We start from the raw sequence: 21611 nt of genomic DNA on the forward strand, positions 1-21611 counted from the left end.
GTTACTATATGTGGTAATATTTTGGGAATGCTTTTACCTATCCAAACGATTCGGAGATGGTTTGCTTGTGACATATTGTACTTTAAGTTAGTGCAAAAATTTGGTCGATATATTCAATATTTTTGTGTGAAAAACACCAAAATCTTTAGAAAATTTGCAAAAAATTAGCATTTTCTAAAAATTCAAATGTATCTGCTTGTAAGACAGATAGTTATACTACACAAAAAATAGTTATTAGCTAACATTTCCCATATGTCTACTTTAGATTGGCATTATTTTTTGAACAGCCTTTTATTTTTCTAGGACGTTACAAGGCCTATAAGTTTAGCAGCAATTTTTCACATTTTCAAGAAAATTTCGAAAGCCTATTTTTTAGGGACCAGTTCCGTTTTGAAGTGGCTTTGAGGGCCTTATATATTATTAGGAACCCCCACAAATCAGCCCATTTTAAAAACTGCACCCCTTAAAGTATTCAAAACAGCATTTAGAAAGTTTCTTAACCCTTTATGCGTTTCATAGGAATTAAAGCAAAGTGGAAAGGAAATTTGCAAATTAAATTATTTTTTTTTCAGAAATTCCATTTTAATCCATTTTTCCTGTAATACTGAAGGTTTTTACCAGAGAAACACAACTGAATATTTATTGCCCTGATTCTGAAGTTTTTACAAATATCCCACATGTGGCCCTACTGCGCTACTGGACTGAAACAAAAGCCCCAGAAGCACCTAGAGGATTTTTGGGCCTTCCTTTTCTTAAATTATATTTCAGGCACCATGTCAGGTTAGAAGAAGTCTTGTGGTCTAAAAATAAAGGAAACACCCCAAAAAAGACCCCATTTTGGAAACTACACCGCTTGAGGAATTCATCTAGGGGTGTAGTGAGCATTTTGACCCCACAGGTGTTTCATAGATTTCATTAGAATTGGGCAGTGAAAATGAAAAATTACATTATTTTCCAATATGATGTAGATTTACCTCAAAATGTTTATTTTTTTCAACAAATAAATGAGGAAAAGCACACCAATATTTGTAAAGCAACTTCTCCAGAGTACGGAAATACCAAACATGTGGTCATAAACTGCTGTTTGGGCAAGCAGCAGGACTCAGAAGGGAAGGTACGCCATTTAGCTTTTGGAGCGCTGATTTTGCTGGATTAATTTCTCTGAACCATGTCGCATTTGTAAAGCTCCTAAGGTACCAGTACAGTGGAAACCCCCCAAAAGTGACTCCATTTGGGAAAATACACCCCTAGAGGAATTCAACTAGGGATGTAGTGAGCCTTTTGACACCCCAGGTGTTTCATAGATTTTATTAGAATTGGGCAGTAAACATGAAAAAAATTTTTTTTCCCACTAAGACGTAGCTTTAGGTCAAAATGTTTCATTTTCACATCAAATAAAGGAGAAAAAGCACCCCAACATTTGTAAAGCAACTTCTCCAGAGTACGGAAATACCCCATATGTGGTAATAAAGTACTGTATGAATACACATCAAAGCTCAGAAGGGAAAGAGCGCCATTTGGCTTTTGGACAGCAGATTTTTCTGGATTGTTTTTTCTGCGCCATGTCGCTTTTGCAAAGCCCCTTAGGTAGCAGTACAGTGGAGACTACCCAAAAGTTACTCCATTTGGCAAACTACACCCATTGAGAAATTAATCTAGGGGTGTAGTGAGCATTTTGACCCCACAGATGTTTCATAGATTTCATTAGAATTGGGCAGTGAAAATGAAAAATCACATTATTTTCCAATAAGACGTAGCATTAGTTAAAAATTTTTCATTTTCTCAACAAATAAAAGGACAAAAAGCACCCCAACATTTGTAAAGCAACTTCTTCAGAACAGGGAAATACCCCACACGTGGTCATAAACTGCTATTTGGACACACAGCAGGGCTCTAAAGGGAAGGAGCGCCATTTAGTATTTGGAGTGGAGATTTTACAAGATTCGTTTTTTGACACCATGTTGCATTGAGCTATAGTACCAGTACAGTGGTACCCCCGAAAAATTCCCACGTTTTGGAAACTAGATCCCTCAAAGAATTTATCTAGGGGTGTAGTGAGCATTTTGACTGCACAAGTGTTTTGCAAAAATGAGTAAATAGATGTTGCAGATTGAAAATTGCTGTTTTCCATAGATATGCAATTTCAGTGCCCAATGTGTTGTGCCCAGCTTGTACCACCGTAGACACACATCACAAATTGTTAAGCGGGTTCTCCAGAATAAAGTAATACCCCATATGTGGTCATAAATTGCAGTTTGGGCACACTGCCAGGATTAGTTGGACCACCATTTGGCTTTTGAAGTGTAGATTTTGCTTGGTGTTTTAGTGGTATTTTATCTTATAATGTGGAGGCATATGTAAACTGGGCGGAGTACATCAAGGTATATGTAAGCTAGGCGGAGTACATCAGGGTCTATGTAAGCTGTGCAGAGTACATCAGGCTATATGTAATATGTGCGGAGTACATCAGGCTATATGTAATCTGTGAGGAGTACATCAGGATGTATGTAAGCTGTGAGGAGTACATCAGGATGTATGTAAGCTGTGCAGAGTACATCAGGATATATGTAATATGCGCGGAGTACATAAGGATATATGTAAACTGTGAGGAGTACATCAGGGTATATGTAATATGTGCGGGTACATCAGGCTATATGTAAGCTGTGAGGAGTACATCAGGGTATATGTAAACTGGGTGGAGTACATCAGGGTGTATGTAAGCTGGGCGGAGTACATCAGAGTATATGTAAACTGGGCGGAGTACATCAGGGTATATGTAAGCTGGGCGGAGTGCATCAGGGCATAATAGGATGTTGTAATAATGGGGAGACTGAATAATCCATGGATTGGTGTGGTACGCTTTAAACTAATCCTTCATGCACAGGCCGGGTTTTTGGGGTATTATATAATATATCTGCGCTCCGTTATTGCCTAATCTATGACTTCTTCACTAGCCCTGTAAGCCGCACAAGGCCCTAAAGTTTCCTCATCTTCGCTCATCTACAAGGTCCACCTGTGGGGTATTTAGTGAAATTCTACTGGACCTAAAAAATTAGTCTGGGCCGTCATTTTGCATCATTGCGTTTTGAGAGTCATAACGTGTTATTTTTCCGTTGACGGAGCTATGTGAGGGCGCGTTTTTTGTGGAACGAGCTGTAATTTTTATTGGTTCCATTTTGGGGTACATGCGATTATTTTTTTTATCACAATTTATTCCATATTTTGGGAGATGAGGAAACTAATAAACAGCCATTCTAGCACGTTTTTTTTTTTACAGTGTTCACCGTGCAGTATAAACAACATGTTCACTTTATTGTGCGGGGCGATACGATTACAGCGACACCAAATTTATATCGTTATTTTACCTTTCACTACGTTCCCACAATAAAAATACTCTTTTCTAAAGAAAACATGTTTTAGTGTCGCCATTTTCTGACAGCCATAACTTTTTTCGTTGATATCGCTGCGGGAGGGCTTGTTTTATGCGTGACAAACTGTAGTTTCTATTGGTACCATTTTGCGTTACTTGCAACTTTTTGACCACTTTTTTTTTTTAGACAACTATGACCAAAAAATCAAATGCTATAATTGTTTTTTATTAAAAAATTTTACAATGTTCACCGTGCGGTAAAAATAATGTGTCATTTTTATAGATCAGGCCGTTCCGAACGCGGCGATACCTATTATGTATAGTTTTTTTTTCATGTTTTCATTTTTTTTCTAATAATAAAGGAGTTGATCAGGGAAACACGGCGATTGTTGTTTTTATTATTTATTTAATTTATTTATTTCTTCTTTAACATTTTTTTTAACTTTTTTTCTTGTACACTGACCTGGGGACTTGAAGATGTGGTCTTCTGATTCCGTTCGTGGGCAACCAGGAAGCCTAGCAACAGCTTCCTGGTTGCCACAGCAACCATCGCCACCCGCGATCCATCACGGGGGGGCCCGGGGGTACAGAGGGAGCTCCCTCCCTCTGTAAACCACTTCAATGCGGCGGACGTCATTGACAGCCGCATTGAAGGGGTTAAATGGCTGCGTTCGGCGGTAACAGCCATCGCAGCGGCATGTCAGCTGTGTATAACAGCTGACAGCCGCTGAAGATAAAGCACGCACAGCTCCTGTGCACCCTTTATCTACAGGGCGTAACTGTACGCCCGTCTGCGGGAACTCACTTGGTTTCCGGACGTACAGTCACGCCCAATAGCGGGAAGGGGTTAACAGCCAACATCCCGATGGTAAAACAATATTGTATTTCCTGCTGCGTCAGGGTATGCAATCTATTTAGCCAATGGCCACAGTATGAAGCATTGAAGCTAGCACACAGGACTCGACAATCCTGAATATAACATCTGTATACACGGATGTGTCTGTTTGTTCTATAGTAATCCTTTTATCAGAATAACATGGTATAGTTTGGCATCGCATACAACATTTTGTACCAGATTTTGAGCCACAGAGGTGAAAAGTCTATTACGGATATCATTTGGTTCTTGCCCTATCTTTAATTGCCAGTCATATGGTTTAGACCAGGGGTCTCAAACTCGGCCGGGTAAGTGGGCCGCATATAGAAAAAATGGGAAGTTGACGGGCCGCATAACTTTCAAATTTGATGCAATACAAAATTATTGTTAATCAATTAGTTATTTGAACTACTATAAACACTATATTACTAGAATAATAATACTACATTACTATAATAATAGAGCTAGGTTTAAAATTTGAGATATTTCTCCACGTGCTTATTTCAACAATCCAGCTTTCCAGTTTAAGTGTCCAGTTTAAGTCCGGCGGCTCAGTTAGCACACATGTCAAGATTGGGCAGCCCCTTTTTAGATAGTGCCGCAGTGCCCTCTGTGGATGCTGCCGCAGTGCCCTCTGTGGATAATGCAACACACCCCTAGATAAGGCCACCGTGCCCTCGGTAGAGAAGGCCACCGTGCCCTCTGCAGATAAGGCCACAGTGCCCTCTGTAGATAATGCAACACACCCCTAGATAATGCCAGTGTCCTCTTCAGATACTGCCACACACCCACTTGTAGATAATGCCACAGTGCCCTCTGTAGAGGCTGCCACAGTGCCCTCTGTAGAGGCTGCCACAGTGCCCTCTGTAGAGGCTGCCACAGTGCCCTCTGTAGAGGCTGCCACAGTGCCCTCTGTAGAGGCTGCCACAGTGCCCTCTGTAGAGGCTGCCACAGTGCCCTCTGTAGAGGCTGCCACAGTGCCCTCTGTAGAGGCTGCCACAGTGCCCTCTGTAGAGGCTGCCACAGTGCCCTCTGTAGAGGCTGCCACAGTGCCCTCTGTAGAGGCTGCCACAGTGCCCTCTGTAGAGGCTGCCACAGTGCCCTCTGTAGAGGCTGCCCCAGTGATGTCAGGGGCTTGCCCAGAGCTGGAGTCCCGGAGCAGAGCCGCTTCTGGTACTCTGCCTGGGATTCCAGCTCTGCTCCTGACATCACTGTCCATATATGGACAGAGATGTCAGGGGCAACCCCAGAGCTGGAGTCCCAGGCAGAGCGCTAGTAGGCTCTTCCTGGGACTCCAGCTGTGCTCCTGACATCACTGGAACTCCTGCTCTGGAGAAGCCCCAGAGTCCCGGAGTAGAGCCGATAATAGCGCTCTGCCCGGGACTCCGCTATGGGGAAGACCCTGACACACTGTCCATATATGGGCAGCGATGTCAGGGAATTCCACAGAGTCCCGGAGCAGAGCCTGTACTAGCGCTCTGCCCGGGACTCCGGCTCTGGGGAAGCCCCAGAGATCGCTGTTCATATGTGGACAGCGATGTCAGGGAATTCCACAGAGTCCCGGAGCAGAGCCGACACCAGCGCTCTGCTCGGGACTCCGGCTCTGGGGAAGCCCCAGACATCGCTGTTCATATGTGGACAGCGATGTCAGGGAATTCCACAGAGTCCCGGAGCAGAGCCGACACCAGCGCTCTGCTCGGGACTCCGGCTCTGGGGAAGCCCCAGACATCGCTGTTCATATGTGGACAGCGATGTCAGGGAATTCCACAGAGTCCAGGAGCAGAGCAGACACCAGCGCTCTGCTCCGCTCTGGGCAAGACCCTGACACACTGTCCATATATGCGCAGCGATGTCAGGGAATTCCACAGAGTCCCGGAGCAGAGCAGACACCAGCGCTCTGCCCGGGACTCCGGCTCTGGGGAAGCCCCAGACATCGCTGTTCATATGTGGACAGCGATGTCAGGGAATTCCAGAGTCTCGGAGCAGAGCCGATACTAGCGACTCTGTGTCCCGCGGGCCGCAGATGACAGCCCCAGGGGCCGCATGCAGCCCGCGTGCTTGAAACCCCTGGTTTAGACTCTAGAGCCAAGTTTCAGTAATACTATAACATCCCTGGTACAATTAGGACTCAAAATTACTTAAGCCCCTTTTATGTTGCTCCCAAACTTGTAGCAGCCCTGAGAACCACATGTGGCTTCCAAGCCACTGGTTGGGGAACACTGTTGTATCGATATAAGTATCTAGATGTCATATTGTTATCAGGCATTGCCCAAAAAAGGTGTAAACAGCAAACAGGGACAAGCACATAGTTATAGAAGTTTCTCTAAAAAGGTCTGTCTTTTGGACAGTTCTGTATGAGTGTTTATAGAGATAGAATTAGTCAGACACCAATGTCTTACCTTTGCCCAATCCAGATGTAGCACCAGTAATGACAACAACAGCATTTTGGATGTAAGCACTGCTACGCAGCTTCTTCAAGAGTCTTAACAGACTGTAGACCCCAATACTGCTAAACAGGAAAGGAATAATGACCCATGACGTCAGATCCATCAGCTTACGCTTTGAGTCACAAATGCCCTTCCTGATGGAGGAAAAAAACAAACAAACACATGTTGAAGGTTTAATGACTTGAAGGATAACTCTTACGACATCTGCAAGGCTGAACGCCCATATAATGGTTCCTATATTTCATGTGTTAGAAGTTTTTGTTTTTTAGCTGAACACTGGATCTTCAGTCGAAACCAGCTCCTGATTTTCAGACGTTTTTGTAGACACTCACGTTTTTTTGCGGCGTATTTTACGGCAGTTTTTGGAGCGGTTTTTCAATTGAGTCAATGAAAAATGCCTCCAAAAACTTCCCAAGAAGTGACATGCACTTCTTTTTCACGGGCGTCTTTTTACCCACCGTATTTTGACAGCGAAGAGTAAAATTAAGCCTTGTGGGAACAGAACACTGTAAAACCCATTGAAAGCAATGGGCAGATGTTAGCAGGCGTATTAGAGGCATTTTTTTCAGGCGTAATTCGAGGCATAAATCGCCCGAATTACGTCTGAAAACACCGTGTGTGAACATACCTTTACAGGACACACAAGTTAATTTAACCCCTTCCCGCTGTGGCCTCTTTTGACCTTCCTAACAGAGCCTCATTGTTTTCTTGTGACACATTCGACTTTATTGTAAAATTTGCTCGATATGTTCAGTATTTAATTGTGAAAAATACCAAAACTTATTGAAAAACTGCAAAAATTAGCATTTTTCTAAATGTAAATGTACCTGCTTGTAAGACAGGCAGTTATACCACACAAAATAGTTGCGAATTAACATCCCCATATGTCTACTTTAGATTGGCATAATTTTTTTGAACATCCTTTTATTTTTCTAGGACCTTACAAGGGTTAGAACTTTAGCAGAAATTTCTCACATTAAAGAAAATTTAAAAAGCATGTTTTTACAGGGGCCAGTTCACTTGTGAAGTGGCTTTGAGGGCCTTATATATTAGAAACCCCCCAAAAAATTACCCCATTTTAAAAACTTCAAAGTATTCAAAACAGCATTTAGAATGTTTCTTAACCCTTTAGACTTTTCACAGGAATTAAAGCAATGTAGAGGTGAAATTTACAAATGTCTTCTTTTGCAGAAATTCATTTTTAATCCATTTTTTTACCAGAGAAACGCAACTCACTATTGCCCAGATTCTACAGTTTCAGGAAATATCCCACATATGGCCCTAGTGTGCTAATGGACTGAAACACAGACCTCAGAAGCACCTAATGAATTTTGGCATATGGGCATTTTGATCCCACAGGTTTTTTTGCAGAAATTATTGGAACTAGGCTGTGAAAATAAAAATTTTTTCCCAAGAAAACATAGATTGAGCTAATTTTTTTCCCATTTCCACAAGGACTAAAAGGAGAAAAAGCACCCCAACATTTGTAAAGCAATTTCTCCCGAGTAAAACAATACCCCATATGTAGTCATAAACTGCTGTTTGGACACACGGTAGGGCTCAGAAGGGAAGGAGTGCCATTTGGATTTTGGAATGGTTTCTGGGTGCCATGTCACATTCGCTGAACCCCTGTAGTACTAGTTTAGTGGAATCACACAAAAAGTGACTCCACTTGGCAAACTACACCCCTTGAGGAATCATCTAGGAGTATAGTGAGAATTTTGACCCAAGGTTTTTTGCGGAATAAATTAGAATTATGCTGTGAAAAGGAAATTATTTATCCAATACGACGTAGTTTTAGATCAACACTTTTAATTTTCACAAGGAATAAAAGAAAAAGCACCCCAACATTGGTAAAGCAATTTCGCCAGAGTATGGTAACACCCCATATGTGGCTAGGAACTTTTGTTTACATATATGGGAGGGTTCAGAAGAAAGGGGAGTTGTATTTGACATTCGGAGCATAGATTTTGCTGGAATGCTTTACGGACACCATGTCGCATTCGCAAAACCCCTATACCAAAAGAAAACAAGTGACCCCATTTTAGAAACGACACCCCTAAAGGCATTTATCAAGGGGTGTATGACCACACAGGTGTTTTTCAGAAATTAATACGCAGTGGATGATGCAAAGTGAAAATGTTAATTTTTCCATTGATCTGCCTATTTACTGCACAATATGTTGTGCCCAGCTTGTGCCACTGGAGAATTTTACCACATAAATTGTTAAGCAGGTTCTCCCGGGTATGGTAATTTCTTACTTATGGACGTAAACTGCTGTTTGGGCACACCGTAAGGTTAAGAAAGGAAGGTGCGCCATTTGGAGCATGGATTTTGCTTGGTAGTAGTTATGTTTGGGGTTTAACTGGTATTTCAGTTTATAATGTGGGGGCATATGTAATCTGTGTGCAGTACGTCAGGGCATAATAAGAGGGTATAATAATGGGGTAAATAATAAAATCATCCATAGATGCGTTGTACTGTGTGAAGTAATCCGTTATGCACAGGCCGGGGTCGTACTGATAAACTGTATTCTTTCTTATGCCCCTTTTGTAACACTCTGAACCTTTTGAGGACTTTCTCCCTTGTAGTTTGGGAAATTTTGCTGGGAAAGTTTTGCCCTGGTATATTACGGGCGCCCCCACTTCCAGCAGATGTGCTATGTCCCTTATCTTCCTAGTTCCTAAATACAATGGCCCTGAAACTGAAGAAATGTTCCCCTCCAGCCTGCACATCGGGATGTTTTTTCATCACCGCATTACTAGTGCCGTAACCTTTTTTTTTATTTTCAGTTGATGGAGCAGTGTGCAGGCTTGTTCTTTGCAAGACAAGCTGTAGATTTTATTTGTACCATTTTGGGACACATACTACTTTTTCATCACTTTTTATTTCATTTTTTGGAAGAGGAAATTACCAAAAACAAGCAATTCTGGAATAGTTTAATGTTTTTTGTTTTGGCATTCACCGTGCCCCATAAATGATTTATGTTAACTTTATTCTGCGGGTCGATACGATTACGGCAATACCAATTTGTCAGTTTTTTTTCCATGTATTGCAGATTTTGAACAATAAAATCACTTTTTAAAAAAAAAAAAAAATCATTTATTTTCTGTGTCACCACATTCTAAGACCCATAACTTTTTTTTTGCGTGGACAAAGCTGTTAGGCCCCATGCACACGAACATGCTTTTGCGGCCGCAATTCCCCCGAAAATCCATGGGAGAATTGTGGCCCCATTAATTTCTATGGGGCCATGCACACGACCGTAGCTTTAACCGTCTGTGCATGGCCCGGGAGCCCGCACTGCAGAAAGAACGGACATGTCTTCTTACGGCCGTCTTCTACGGTCCGGGCTCATTGAAAATAATGGCCGCGGCCATGTGCATTGCCCGCGATTTGCAGGCGGCTTGCAGCTGACAGTCGGCTGCCGGCCGACCCGAAAATCACGGGCGTGCACATTGCTACGATCGTGTGTATGAGGCCTTAGGGATTTTTTTTTGCGGGACGGATTGTCGTTTTTAATGGTACTGATTTGGAGTAAATGTGACTTTTTGATCACTTGTTACAAGATTTTATGAGAGATATGACTTAAATACAAGGATTTTGGCGTTGTTTTTCATAATTTTCTTTTACCCTGACAGAATAGTTTGGGTCGTTACAAGCGCGAATATAAATTATGTATAGTTTTTTTCATTTTTTAAGTTTTTTTTTTTTTGTTTTTTTTTTTACTTGAAACTTGTATTTTTTTTTGCAACATTTTTATTTACTTTTTATTTGTCCCACTAGGGGACTTTAAGGCCTGAAGCCCCGATCGCTCTTCTAACACACTGCACTACGTAAGTATAGCGTAGTGCAGTGTATTAGAGCTGTCAGTTATGCACGGACAGCAAGACGAGGAGGACCCGCTTCAGCGGGTCCTTATCGGCTTCCGTACAAGGCAGACACAGAGGCCATTATTTGCCATAGCAACCCAGCGATTGCGTCGCTGGCGTGCCGGTCGGGTAAAAACCCCTCAGATGCTGCGCTCTCTATTGAGCGCAGAATCTGAAGGGTTAACTGGCCAGAATAGAGAATAGCTCGGGTCCTGGCTATTACAGGAGGGGGTCAGTGTAATATACTGCTGACACCCGGCGGTGATAGTGCGGGTTCCGCTTCTGAGTCCGGACTATCACTGTGACATAACAGTACTGCGGTTTGCGGGAACCCCTTCCCGACAGCGCCGTATATATGTGGCAGATATCGGGAGGGGGTTAACTAATTGGTAGACAAATAAAGTCAACCCCAACTGTGCACAATTATGTGTGATTCAGGGGCTAGTGAAAGATCTCCGATACAAACAATTTAACAACCTTAGGTGTCAACACTATAGAAGGAAAGACATCCAAATATTTATTTAGAAAAGCAGTTGCCACGGAAACCAATCAGGCTGTAGTTTTCTATTAACCCCTTAATGACCGGGCCATTTTGCACGTTAATGACCAAGGATTATTTTTAGTTTTTTCACGGTCGCATTCCAAGAGTCGTTACTTTTTTTTTATTCCGTCGACATAGCCGTATAAGGGCTTGTTTTTTGCGGGACGAGTTGTATTTTGTAATTGTACCATTTTTAGATGCTTATAACATATTGATTAACTTTTATTAACTTTATTTTAGGAGAGAATTGAAAATAGGCAGCTATTCCAGCATTAATTTTCACGTTATAAATTTACGCCGTTTACTATGCAGCGTAAATAACATGTTAACTTTATTCTATGGGTCGGCACGATTACGGGAATACCAAATATGTAAAGGTTTTATATGTTTTTCCTACATTTGCACAATAAAAAAAAGAAAAAAATTACTTGTTTTTGCATCACCGCACTCCGTCGATGTGGCCGTATGTGGGCTTGATTTTTGAGGGACAATGTGTAGTTTTCATTAGTACTATTTTGGGGTACATAGGACTTATAGATTAACTTTTATTTTTTATGGGGGGAATGGGAGAAAAGAGAATTTTGCCGTTGTTTTTTGCATTTTCTTTGGACGCCGTTCATCCGGCGGTTTAATTAATGTGTTCATTTTATTGGTCAAGTTGTTACGATCGCTGGGATACCATATATGTGTATGTGTGATTTGTTTTGACAGTTTTACTAAATAATAGTTTTATTTGACTTTGACTGTAATTTTATTTTATTTTTTCCCACAAACTTTATTTAACTGATTGACATTTTTTTTTTTTTTAAGTCCCATCAGGGGACTTCAATATGCGATCTGTTGATCGCATATATAATGCTTGGTATACTTAGTATACTTAGTATACCGAAGCATTATTGCCGGTCAGTGTAAACCTGCCTAACAGGCAGATGCTGAAGACAGACCTGGGGGTCTTTGTTAGACCCCCGGCTGTTATGGAAACACGACGGCGACCCGCGATTTGTTTGCGGGGGCGCCGATCGGGTGACCGAGGGAGCTCCCTCCCTCTATCAAACACATTAGATGCCGCTGTCACTATTGACAGCGGCATTTAATGGGTTAAACTGCCGGAATTGGAGCGCGCTTCGATTCCGGCAGTTGCAGCAGGAGCCAGGCTGTGTATAACAGCCATGCTCCTGCCGCTGATCGCGTGGGTACAGTGACAGTACCCACGCCATCACAGGAAGGATATATCCGTCCTCCTGCGCGAACTAGCAGCTGCTGAGGACGGATATATCCGTCCTTCGGCGTTAAGGAGTTAAAAAGGGCCTCTGAAAAACGAGAGCTAGAATTGGGATTAGAAAACGTTTCTTTATACAAAGCAAACAACATTTGAAGAAACCGGAACACCCCTTTGAAGTTAAGAAACTTTCTTAAGGAAATCTTCCGCCCTTAGGATAGGCCGTCAATTTTAGATCGGTGGATGTCACCACCCCTGACAATTAACTGTTTCATTGTTTACATGGTCCTTCTGTCTGTTCATACTTTCATGCGCCACTTGTAGCGACCATGCAAACTATTGAACCACTCACTTCAAACAGCTGATCGCGGGTGTGCCGACAGTCGGACCCTCACCGATCTAATATTGATAGCCTATCCGGAGTATAGGCCATCAATTTTAACAACCCAGATAACCCCTTTAACCCCTTCCCGCTGCGGCCAGTTTTTAACTTCCTGACAGTGCCTTATTTTTCAAATCTGACATATCTCAATTTATGTGGTAATAACTTTGGAATGCTTTTACCCGTTCCAAGCGATTCAGAGAATGTTTTCTCGTGACACATTGAACTTTAGGTTACTGGTAAAATTTGGTCGATATATTCAGTAATTACTGAAAAACACCAAAATTTCAAGAAAAATTAAAAAAAATTTGCATTTTTATCAGTTTAGTTTATATGCATCCGCTTGTAAGACCAATAGTTATCCGACACAAAATGCTTATTAACATTTCCCTTATGTCTTCTTTAGAATGGCATAGTTGTTTGAACATCCTTGTATTTTTCTAGGACGTTAGTTGGCCTAGAACTTTAAACAGAAATTTCTTACATTTTCAATAACATTTCAAAGAGCTATTTTTACAGGGGGCAGTTCAGTTGCGAAGTGGCTTTGAGAGGGCCATACCATACAAACACCCATAAACAACCCCATTTTAAAAACTGCATCCCTCAAAGTATTCAAAACCGCATTCAGAAAGGAATTTATATAGGAGTGTAGTGAGCATTTTGACCCCACAAGTGTTTTATAGATTTTATTAGAATATGGATGTGGAAAAGAGATTTTTTTTCCAATAAGATGTCGTTTTCGCTAAAAAAAAACAGAGAACTATTTCCACAAAGAATTAAGAAGAAAAAAGACACCCAAAATTTGTAAAGCAACTTCTCCAGAGTATGTAAATACCCCATATGTGGTCAGAAGGTGCTGTTGGGCACACGTCAGGGCTCAGTAGGGAAGGAGTGCCATTTGGCTTTTGGAGTGCAGATTTTGCAGGAATGGTTTTTTGGGCGCCATGTTTGCAAACTCCTAATGTACCAATACAGTGGAACCCCCCCAGAAGTGACCTCATTTTGGAAACGACACCCCCCCCAGGTATTCATCTAGGGGTGTAGTGAGCATGTTAACCCCAAATGTGTTTCCCAGAAATTAGCGTGAACTCGATGTTGAAGAGTGAAAATGGCAATTTTTCCATAGATATGCCTATATGTGGTGCCCAGCTTGTACCACCATAAAAGACAGCCCTAATTATTATGCTGTGTTTCCAAGTTTTAGAACCACCCTACATGTGGCCCTAATTTTTGCCTCGAAATTTGATGGGGCTCAGGAGTGAAGGAGTACCATGCGAAATGGAGGCCTAATATGGCAACTTACAAAGTATTGGTTCACGATTGCAGAAGCTCTGTTGTGAAATAATAAAAGAAACCCCTGAGAAGTGAATTTTGGAAACTACACCCCTCAAGGCATTTATTATGCGGTGTAGTCAGCATTTTCACCCCACAGGTCTTTTCCGTAAATGATTGCGCGAAGGCATCGTGCAAAGTAGAAGTTGCAATTTTTCCCTAGTTATACCATTTCAGTGGCAAATAAGTAGATCCCAGCTTGCGCAACTGGAGACATACATCCCAAAAATTGTTAGAAGCGTTCTCCCGGGTATGATGTGGTCATGTATGTGTAAGTAAACTGCTGTTTGCACACAGTGTAGGGTTCTGAAGGGAGGGAGCGCCATTTGGATTTTGAAGCATGGAATTTGCATGGTAGTAGTTTTGTTCGGAGTATTACTGGTTTTTTAGTTTATAATGTGGGGGCATATGTAAGCTGTTCGGTTCGGAGTACATCAGGGTATAATAGGTGGTATAATAATGGGGTAAAAAACAACAAAGTAATCTATAGATGTGGATTGGGTTGCTGTGTTCCTGTGTGTGATAAATGAATTGAGTGCTTGCAAATAGAAGCTAGCAAAACTGACAATTTAACTCCTTCGCGCACCCAGACATGCTATTACGTCCGGGTGCGGGGGCTGATGCTTGGATGCTCAAACGCTGAGTGTGCTCCGTATGCTGTGGGTGTCGGCTGTATTTTACAGCAGACACCCGATACTAACAGCCAGGAGCAGCGATCGCGCTGTTCCTGGCTGCTTAACCCCTCAAATGCTGCAGTCAATCGCGACTGCAGCATCTGAGGCGTTGAAAAGAGGCGGACGGCCCCCTCCGACAGCTCATCACCCCCCTCCCCCGCATCGAGATTGGGGGCGACTACGATTGTCATAGCAGCCCTGGGGCCTAATGAAGGCACCCAGGGCTTCCGTCACTCTGGCTCTGCCAAGCCCTGTGGCAGGGCTTAACAGAAGCCTGTAAAAATTGCAATATACTGCAATACGTTAGTATTGCAGTGTAATGTACCAGTGATCTAACGGTTCGGTTCCCCTAGGGGGGCTAAACAACGGTGTAAAGAAAAAGTGGAAAAAAAAGTTATTCGTGTACACATATTTATATATATATATATATATATATATATAAAACGTTCAAAAAAACAAAAAAAAAAAACAAAAACCTTTTCCCATTTTCCCCTAAAGTAATCTAAAAGATAAAAGGTACATAAGATTGGTATCGCTGCGTCCGTAAAAGTCTGAACTAGTACAATATAGCGTTAACACGCACGGTGAACTCCGTAAAATAAAAAAAATCGCTGTTTTTTGGTCAACTTCGCCCAAAAAAAAAAAAATTATATAAAAAGTGATCAAAAAGTTCTACGTACCAAAAAAATGGTACAGATAAAAACTACAGCTTGTTCCGTAAAAAATAAGCCCTTACACTGCTCAAATTGGTAAAAAAATAAAACAAGTTAAGGCTCCCAGAATGTGGCGACACATAACATGTTTGTTTTTTTAACGAAAAGTTTTTTTTATCATCAATAAAAAAAGCATATAAAATTTAGTAACATCGTAATAGTATTGAGCCACAGAATAAAGATAAGTTGTCGTTTTTACCACACGCTGAAAGCCGTAAAAATAAAACACCAAAAAACAATTGAGGAATCACAGTTTTTTCCAGCTTCAGCCCACAAATAATTTTTTCAGTTTCCCAGTACATTATATGGAACTATAAGTGGTACCAAAATAAACTACAACTCATCCCGCAAAAAATAAGCCCTCACACCACTTTTGCCGGAAAAATAAAAAAAGTTATGGCTCTTGGAATGCGGGAAGTGAAAAACGAAGATGAAATATAAAAAAAATGGATCAGTCCCAAAGGGGTTAAAGCCCTATTTTTTCTTCTCAGCTGTGCAGCTAACTAGGGGGAGGGGTTAATTGCTCTCAGGTGATAGAAGTTAGTCTGCAGGAGCACTCTCTCATTTGGGCGTGCTGGATTAAGTGGTTTGTGAACAAGTGGATTTATTAAACTGGAGTTAAAGTCCCTGTAAGTATTCATCTACTTTACTTTTATTTTTTTAATTGTTCATGGTTTTTTTTTGTAACTGGGATAATGGATAGCAAGATTGGTGGTTTTCTTCAGTGCACAGTTTACCATATGTATGCACAACTGGAGCAGGAGTTCAAGGGTGAATACCTCTGTGGTAGATATGCGAATGTTGTTCACCTGTAAGCTCGCATTAGAGATCTGGAGGAGCAAAATGCAACACTGAGGGCGATAGACAATCTTGAGCGGAGAATACTGCTCACTGAGCAAGCAGTTAGTGGGGTAGACCTGGAGGGTGAAAACATGGGTCAGCAGGACCAGGCATAAATTTGTGTGCAGTAGATAAGGGTCCAAGAAAAGGAAGGCCAATCTTGTTTCTGTTCCAAGCAAAATTGCCAAGTTGGGTGATATTGCGAGGTTGTCGGTCTCAGAAATGGCAGCCCTAGTTGATACTGATCTCCCTACCAGCCGAGAGAACAGACCAGCTAGTAGGTGGCGGGATGGTAATGCAGGTTAGGCAAGACAATTAGTAGTTGTAGGGGATTATATAAATCAGGAAGACTGATTGGTTTGCAGTCTCCCTGGTACCAGAGTTTGGCATGTGGTGAAACGGGGGGATAAATTACTGGGAGAGGCTGGTGATGATTCAGCTGTCGTGGTCCATGTGGGTACCAATGACAGAATACATGGTAAGTGGAGGAGCCTAAGAATAATCTTAAAGAACAAGGCTACAAGCTGAAGGGAAGGACCTCCAAGGTGTTGCGTCTATGGCCGGGGGTCGTCGTTCTGACTTACCCCTTGACGATCCCGGGTATGGACGTCTCTCTTCTCGGCGTGCGCTCCCTCCAGGGAGACGCTGACACTCTCTTCCGGGTCCTCAGACTGTGTCCCGCAGGGCGCGCACGTCCCGGCCTTAAAAGGGCCAGTACGCGTCCAGCTGCCTAACATCATTATCATCCCAAATGGCTGCTGGACTATAATAGGGGGCCCTGCCCACTGGTTCCTTGCCTGAGCGTTGTTGTATACCCTAGTTTGTCTTGCTAAAGATCTCCCAGTGTTTTCCAGTTCCCAGTGGTACCCGTTCCTGCTGCCTGTACCCTGTATCCCGTGCTATCGTTACCTGCTGTGAAAGTCAAGTCGTGTCTTCCCGCTGCATCCGCGGCGTTACCTGCTGTGAAAGTCAAGTCGTGCTCCTGCCACTGTCTACATTGCCTCAGGTACCCGTTCAGAACTATAGACATTGTTTTGTACCTTGTTGGCAAGCTGCTACACCGTACGGCCAAGAGGGTCCACACCCCGCGCCGTGACACAAGGTAGTATACTCAGGAATACTGCCTGTGCCATGCACATCACAGGAAAAACAGCAGGAGCTCAGGGAGTTAAATGCATGGCTTAAGTCTTGGTGTTGAGGAGAAGGCTTTGGGTTCCTAGAGCACTGGTCTGACTTTTCATTGGGGGGTACAAACTGTATTCTGCAGATGATTTGCAACTAAATGGAAGGGGGTCCGCTGTGCTGGGGAGAGAATTCTAGCAGGGTGGCAGAGTATTTAAACTAGGACTGAGGGGGGAAGTCAATGTAGAAAATAAAAGGGGTAATTAGGTTAGAGAGGAGTCAGACTATATTGGTGGGGGGAGAAACAGACTGTGGGGAGAGGACTAGACAACAGAATTAGGAGATTCTTTTGTTGCAAAATAGCAATAAAAATAAGAATACCCAAATAATCACATTTCTGATACCAAAAGTGGCAATTTGAAATGCAAGTTAAAGTGTATGTTCACAAATGCCATAAGTCTAGCAAGCAAAATGGGGAAGCTGGAGGCCTTGGAACTGGAGGAACATATAGATATAGTTGGTGTTGCTGAAACATGGCTGGACTCTTCACATGACTGGGCTGTAAATCTACAGGGTTTTACATGGTTTCGGAAAGACAGGGCAAATAGGAAAGGCGGTGGTGTATGTCTGTATGTGAGAAGGTGAGTGTGAAAGAGACAATAGTAGCTGAAGATTGTGAGGAAGTTGAAACTTTGTGGGTGGAATTACAAAGGGAGGTAAAACACCCCAATATAGTTAGTACAGTTGCATATAACTGAGGAGATGGAAGGTCAGCTATATAAAACAGATGGAGCGGGCTGCACATGCTTGTACTATAGTGATAATGGGAGATTTTAATTACCGGGATATTAATTGATGTCGTGGTTCGGCTTCAACTGCAAAGGGGAGAAATTTCCTCAACCTGTCTCAGGAAAATTTTATGGGCCGGTTTGTGGAAGACCCGACTAGAGGTGAAACTCTGTTGGATCTGGTCATCTCTAATAATAAACCTCAGTAACAGTGATCACAATATAGTTATATTTTACCTATACTGTAAAAAACAAACACAGGCTGGGAGGGCAAACACTTAATTTTAAGGGTATGTTCACATGCAGTGACCAAAAAAGTCTGAAAATACAGAGCTGTTTTAAGAAGAAAACTGCTTCTGATTTTCAGACGTTTTTGTAGCAACTCGCGTTTTTCACAGTGTATTTTACGGACTTTATTGGAGCTGTTTTTCAATGGAGTCAATGAAAAACTACTCCAAAAACGTCCCAAGTAGTGGCATGCACTTCTTTTTTGCACCGTATTTTGACAGTGACGCGTGAAATAACACCTCTTGGGAACAGAACACCGTAAAAGCCATTGAAAGCAATGGGCAGATGTTTGTAGGCGTATTAGGGGCGTTTTTTCAGGCATAATTCGAGGCATAAAACGCCCGAATTACGTCTGAAAACAGTGAGTGTGAACATACCCTAAGAAGGCCAATTTCCCCAGGATGAGGGCTCCAATTCAGGACATGCCATGATTAAGACCGAGTGAATCGGTTTAAACGCGTAGGCTCTGTGCATCCACCCCTCTGTGATTGTGTAAGTTTTAAACGTTTTTTCAATGAAGTGGAAGAGTTTTCCATTTAAGCTCAGCGCTGGATTTAAATTTGTATTGCTTTGCATATATTATTACCACTTTACAAAGCATTAGTGCGGCCTCATCTAGAATCTGCAGTTCAGTTCTGGGCTCCAGTTCATAGAAAGGATGCCCTGGAGTTGAAAAAAATACAAAGAAGCGCTACGAAGCGAATAAGGGGAATGGAGAATATAAGTTATGAGGAAGGATTAAAAGAATTAAACCTATTTAGCCTTGAAAAGAGACGACTAAGGGGGGACATGATTAACTTATATAAATAATGGCACATACAAAAGATATGGTGAAATCCTGTTCCATGTAAAACCCCCTCAAAAACAATGGGGCACTCCCTCCGTCTGGAGAAAAAAAGGTTCAATCAGCAGAGGCGACAAACCTTTACTGTGAATCGATGGAATAGCCTACCGCAGGAGCTGGTCACAGTAGGGACAGTAGACTGCTTTAAAAAAGGCTTAGATAATTTCCTAGAACGAAAAAATATCAACTCCTACCTCAATGTATAGAAATTTTTCCCCTCCCTTGGTGGAACTTGATGGACATGTGTCTTTTTTCAACCGTACTAACTATGTAACTATGTGTTACGCTGTGAAGCAATCCTTTATGCACAGGCCAGTGTCGCACTGATAAATGGTCTTCTTTCTTATCCCACTTTTCTGCACCTATGCAGTTTGGGGAATTTTGCTGGGAAAGGGTTGACCCGATATAATACGGGCACCCTCGCATCTAGTAGATATGTTTGGCCCTCCCCTTCCTGGTTCCCTAATTTTAGGGCTTTGATAAAATCGCCGCTTGAAACAGAAGTGTTCCCCTCTGGCATGCACAACTGCATATTTGTCTCTCCTGACTTATGGGAGCCTTAACTTATTGTATTTTATCATAGACGTAGTGGTATGAGCAGGGGCGTAGCTGGGCGGGGGGACAGACGGGGCATGTGCCCCGAACGCAACTAAGAGAGAAGGTAGGGGGGGCGCCAGGCCGGGTGCACAGGGCCGCACCTACCATGAGGCAGGATGAGATGCTGGTCTCTGGTGACAGCCTTCAGCATTGTGTGGGGGCGGCAAAAGAGAGGCCACCCACACGCTGTAAGCATTGGACCAGTGTGCTGGTTAAAACCTAACTTGCTGCATCACGCAGGACTTTTCTCCGCCCTGCATGTCCCTTCTCTGCTCCAGCTGTTCTATCATTAGCTGTCAGCAGTCGGGGACAAGCAGGGGGGAGGGGGAGGAAGTCTGCAGAGACAGGACAGGAAGAATATCTATCTATCTATCTATCTTTACTATACTCGCCTCCCTGGTCCTCTGGATGTTCTCTGTACAGCTGGGATCCTGTAATGATGTTTCATCACATTTGACCGCTGCAGCCAATCACAGGACGCCAGCTGTACAGAGACCATCCAGAGGACCAGGGACATGTTGCCACAGGAGCACCAGGGAGTAGAGTATAGTCTTTTTTTTTTTTTTTTATCTCCACAGCACGATTTGGTGCAGATTTTCTGGCAGATTTCCCTGCGAATTCTGGGTTGGATTTGCTGCAGCATTTTCTGCAGCAAATTTGATCCATGTGTACATACCATAAATGAACACAAGTTACAAATGCTCCAGTAGTATACAGTTTTATGCCACCCAAGAACAGATGGAACATCCCCCCAAAAAAAAAACAACATATACCTCAGCACAGTGTGAAACCGCACCGTAGTCTTTGCATACGTGTATTTGCACACCAACGTTTTCTGAAATTCAACAGAGGCGCCATTTAAGTTTTTGCCTCAGGTGGCAAAAAAGCTTTAATTGGCCCCTCAAGGGCAGATACGATTGCATACTCCTCCTGGAGCGGAATCCCCCTGATGTCACTATCCATATATCGGCAGTGACGTCAGGGACCCCTCCTGCAGGAGAGGAATCATACTTCCCGCTGTCCCCGACGACTGGGGGTATGTCCCGCAGTCAACTGTATCTGCATCCTCAGGACACAGATACAATTGAACTTAATGCTAAAGCATTAGTTAAGAGTGGACAAGCAGAGGGGGCTGTGCCCAGGGAAGCCCTTGACGTCACTGTCCATATAAGGACAGTGAATTCAGTGGCTCCTCTGAAGCGGAATCCCCGTTGCTGATGCATACATACACACACACACACACACACACTACCGTTCAAAAGTTTGGGGTCACCCAGACAATTTTGTGTTTTCCATGAAAACTCACACTTATATTTATCAAATAAGTTGCAAAATGACTAGAAAATATAGTCAAGCCATTGAAAAGGTTAGAAACAATTTTCTCCTTCAAACTTTGCTTTTGTCAAAGAATGCTCCATTTGCAGCAATTACAGCATTGCAGACCTTTGGCATTCTAGCTATTAATTTACTGAGGTAATCGGGAGAAATTTCACCCCATGCTTCCAGAAGCCCCTCCCACAAGTTGGATTGGCTTGATGGGCACTTCTTGCGTACCATATGGTCAAGCTGCTCCCACAACAGCTCTATGGGGTTGAGAGCTGGTGACTGCGCTGGCCACTCCATTACAGATAGAATACCAACTGCCTGCTTCTTCCCTAAATAGTTCTTGCATAATTTGGAGGTGTGCTTTGGGTCATTGTCCTGTTGT

The 21611-nt window shown here is 42.7% G+C and overlaps 1 protein-coding gene across 5 annotated transcripts in view; it reads right to left on the reverse strand.

Moving 5' to 3' along the window:
- DHRS7B (dehydrogenase/reductase 7B) overlaps positions 1 to 21611 on the reverse strand; it is a 165103-nt gene that overhangs the window by 58233 nt on the left and 85259 nt on the right. For all 5 annotated transcript variants that reach the window (XM_075830017.1, XM_075830018.1, XM_075830019.1 and 2 more), the window contains one exon: positions 6644 to 6825. In XM_075830017.1, the coding sequence (XP_075686132.1) occupies positions 6644 to 6825 (182 nt within the window). The remainder of the gene's footprint in view (positions 1 to 6643; positions 6826 to 21611) is intronic.

Source organism: Rhinoderma darwinii, chromosome 6 (assembly GCF_050947455.1).
Source record: "Rhinoderma darwinii isolate aRhiDar2 chromosome 6, aRhiDar2.hap1, whole genome shotgun sequence".
Classification (NCBI taxonomy): Eukaryota; Metazoa; Chordata; class Amphibia; order Anura; family Rhinodermatidae; genus Rhinoderma; species Rhinoderma darwinii.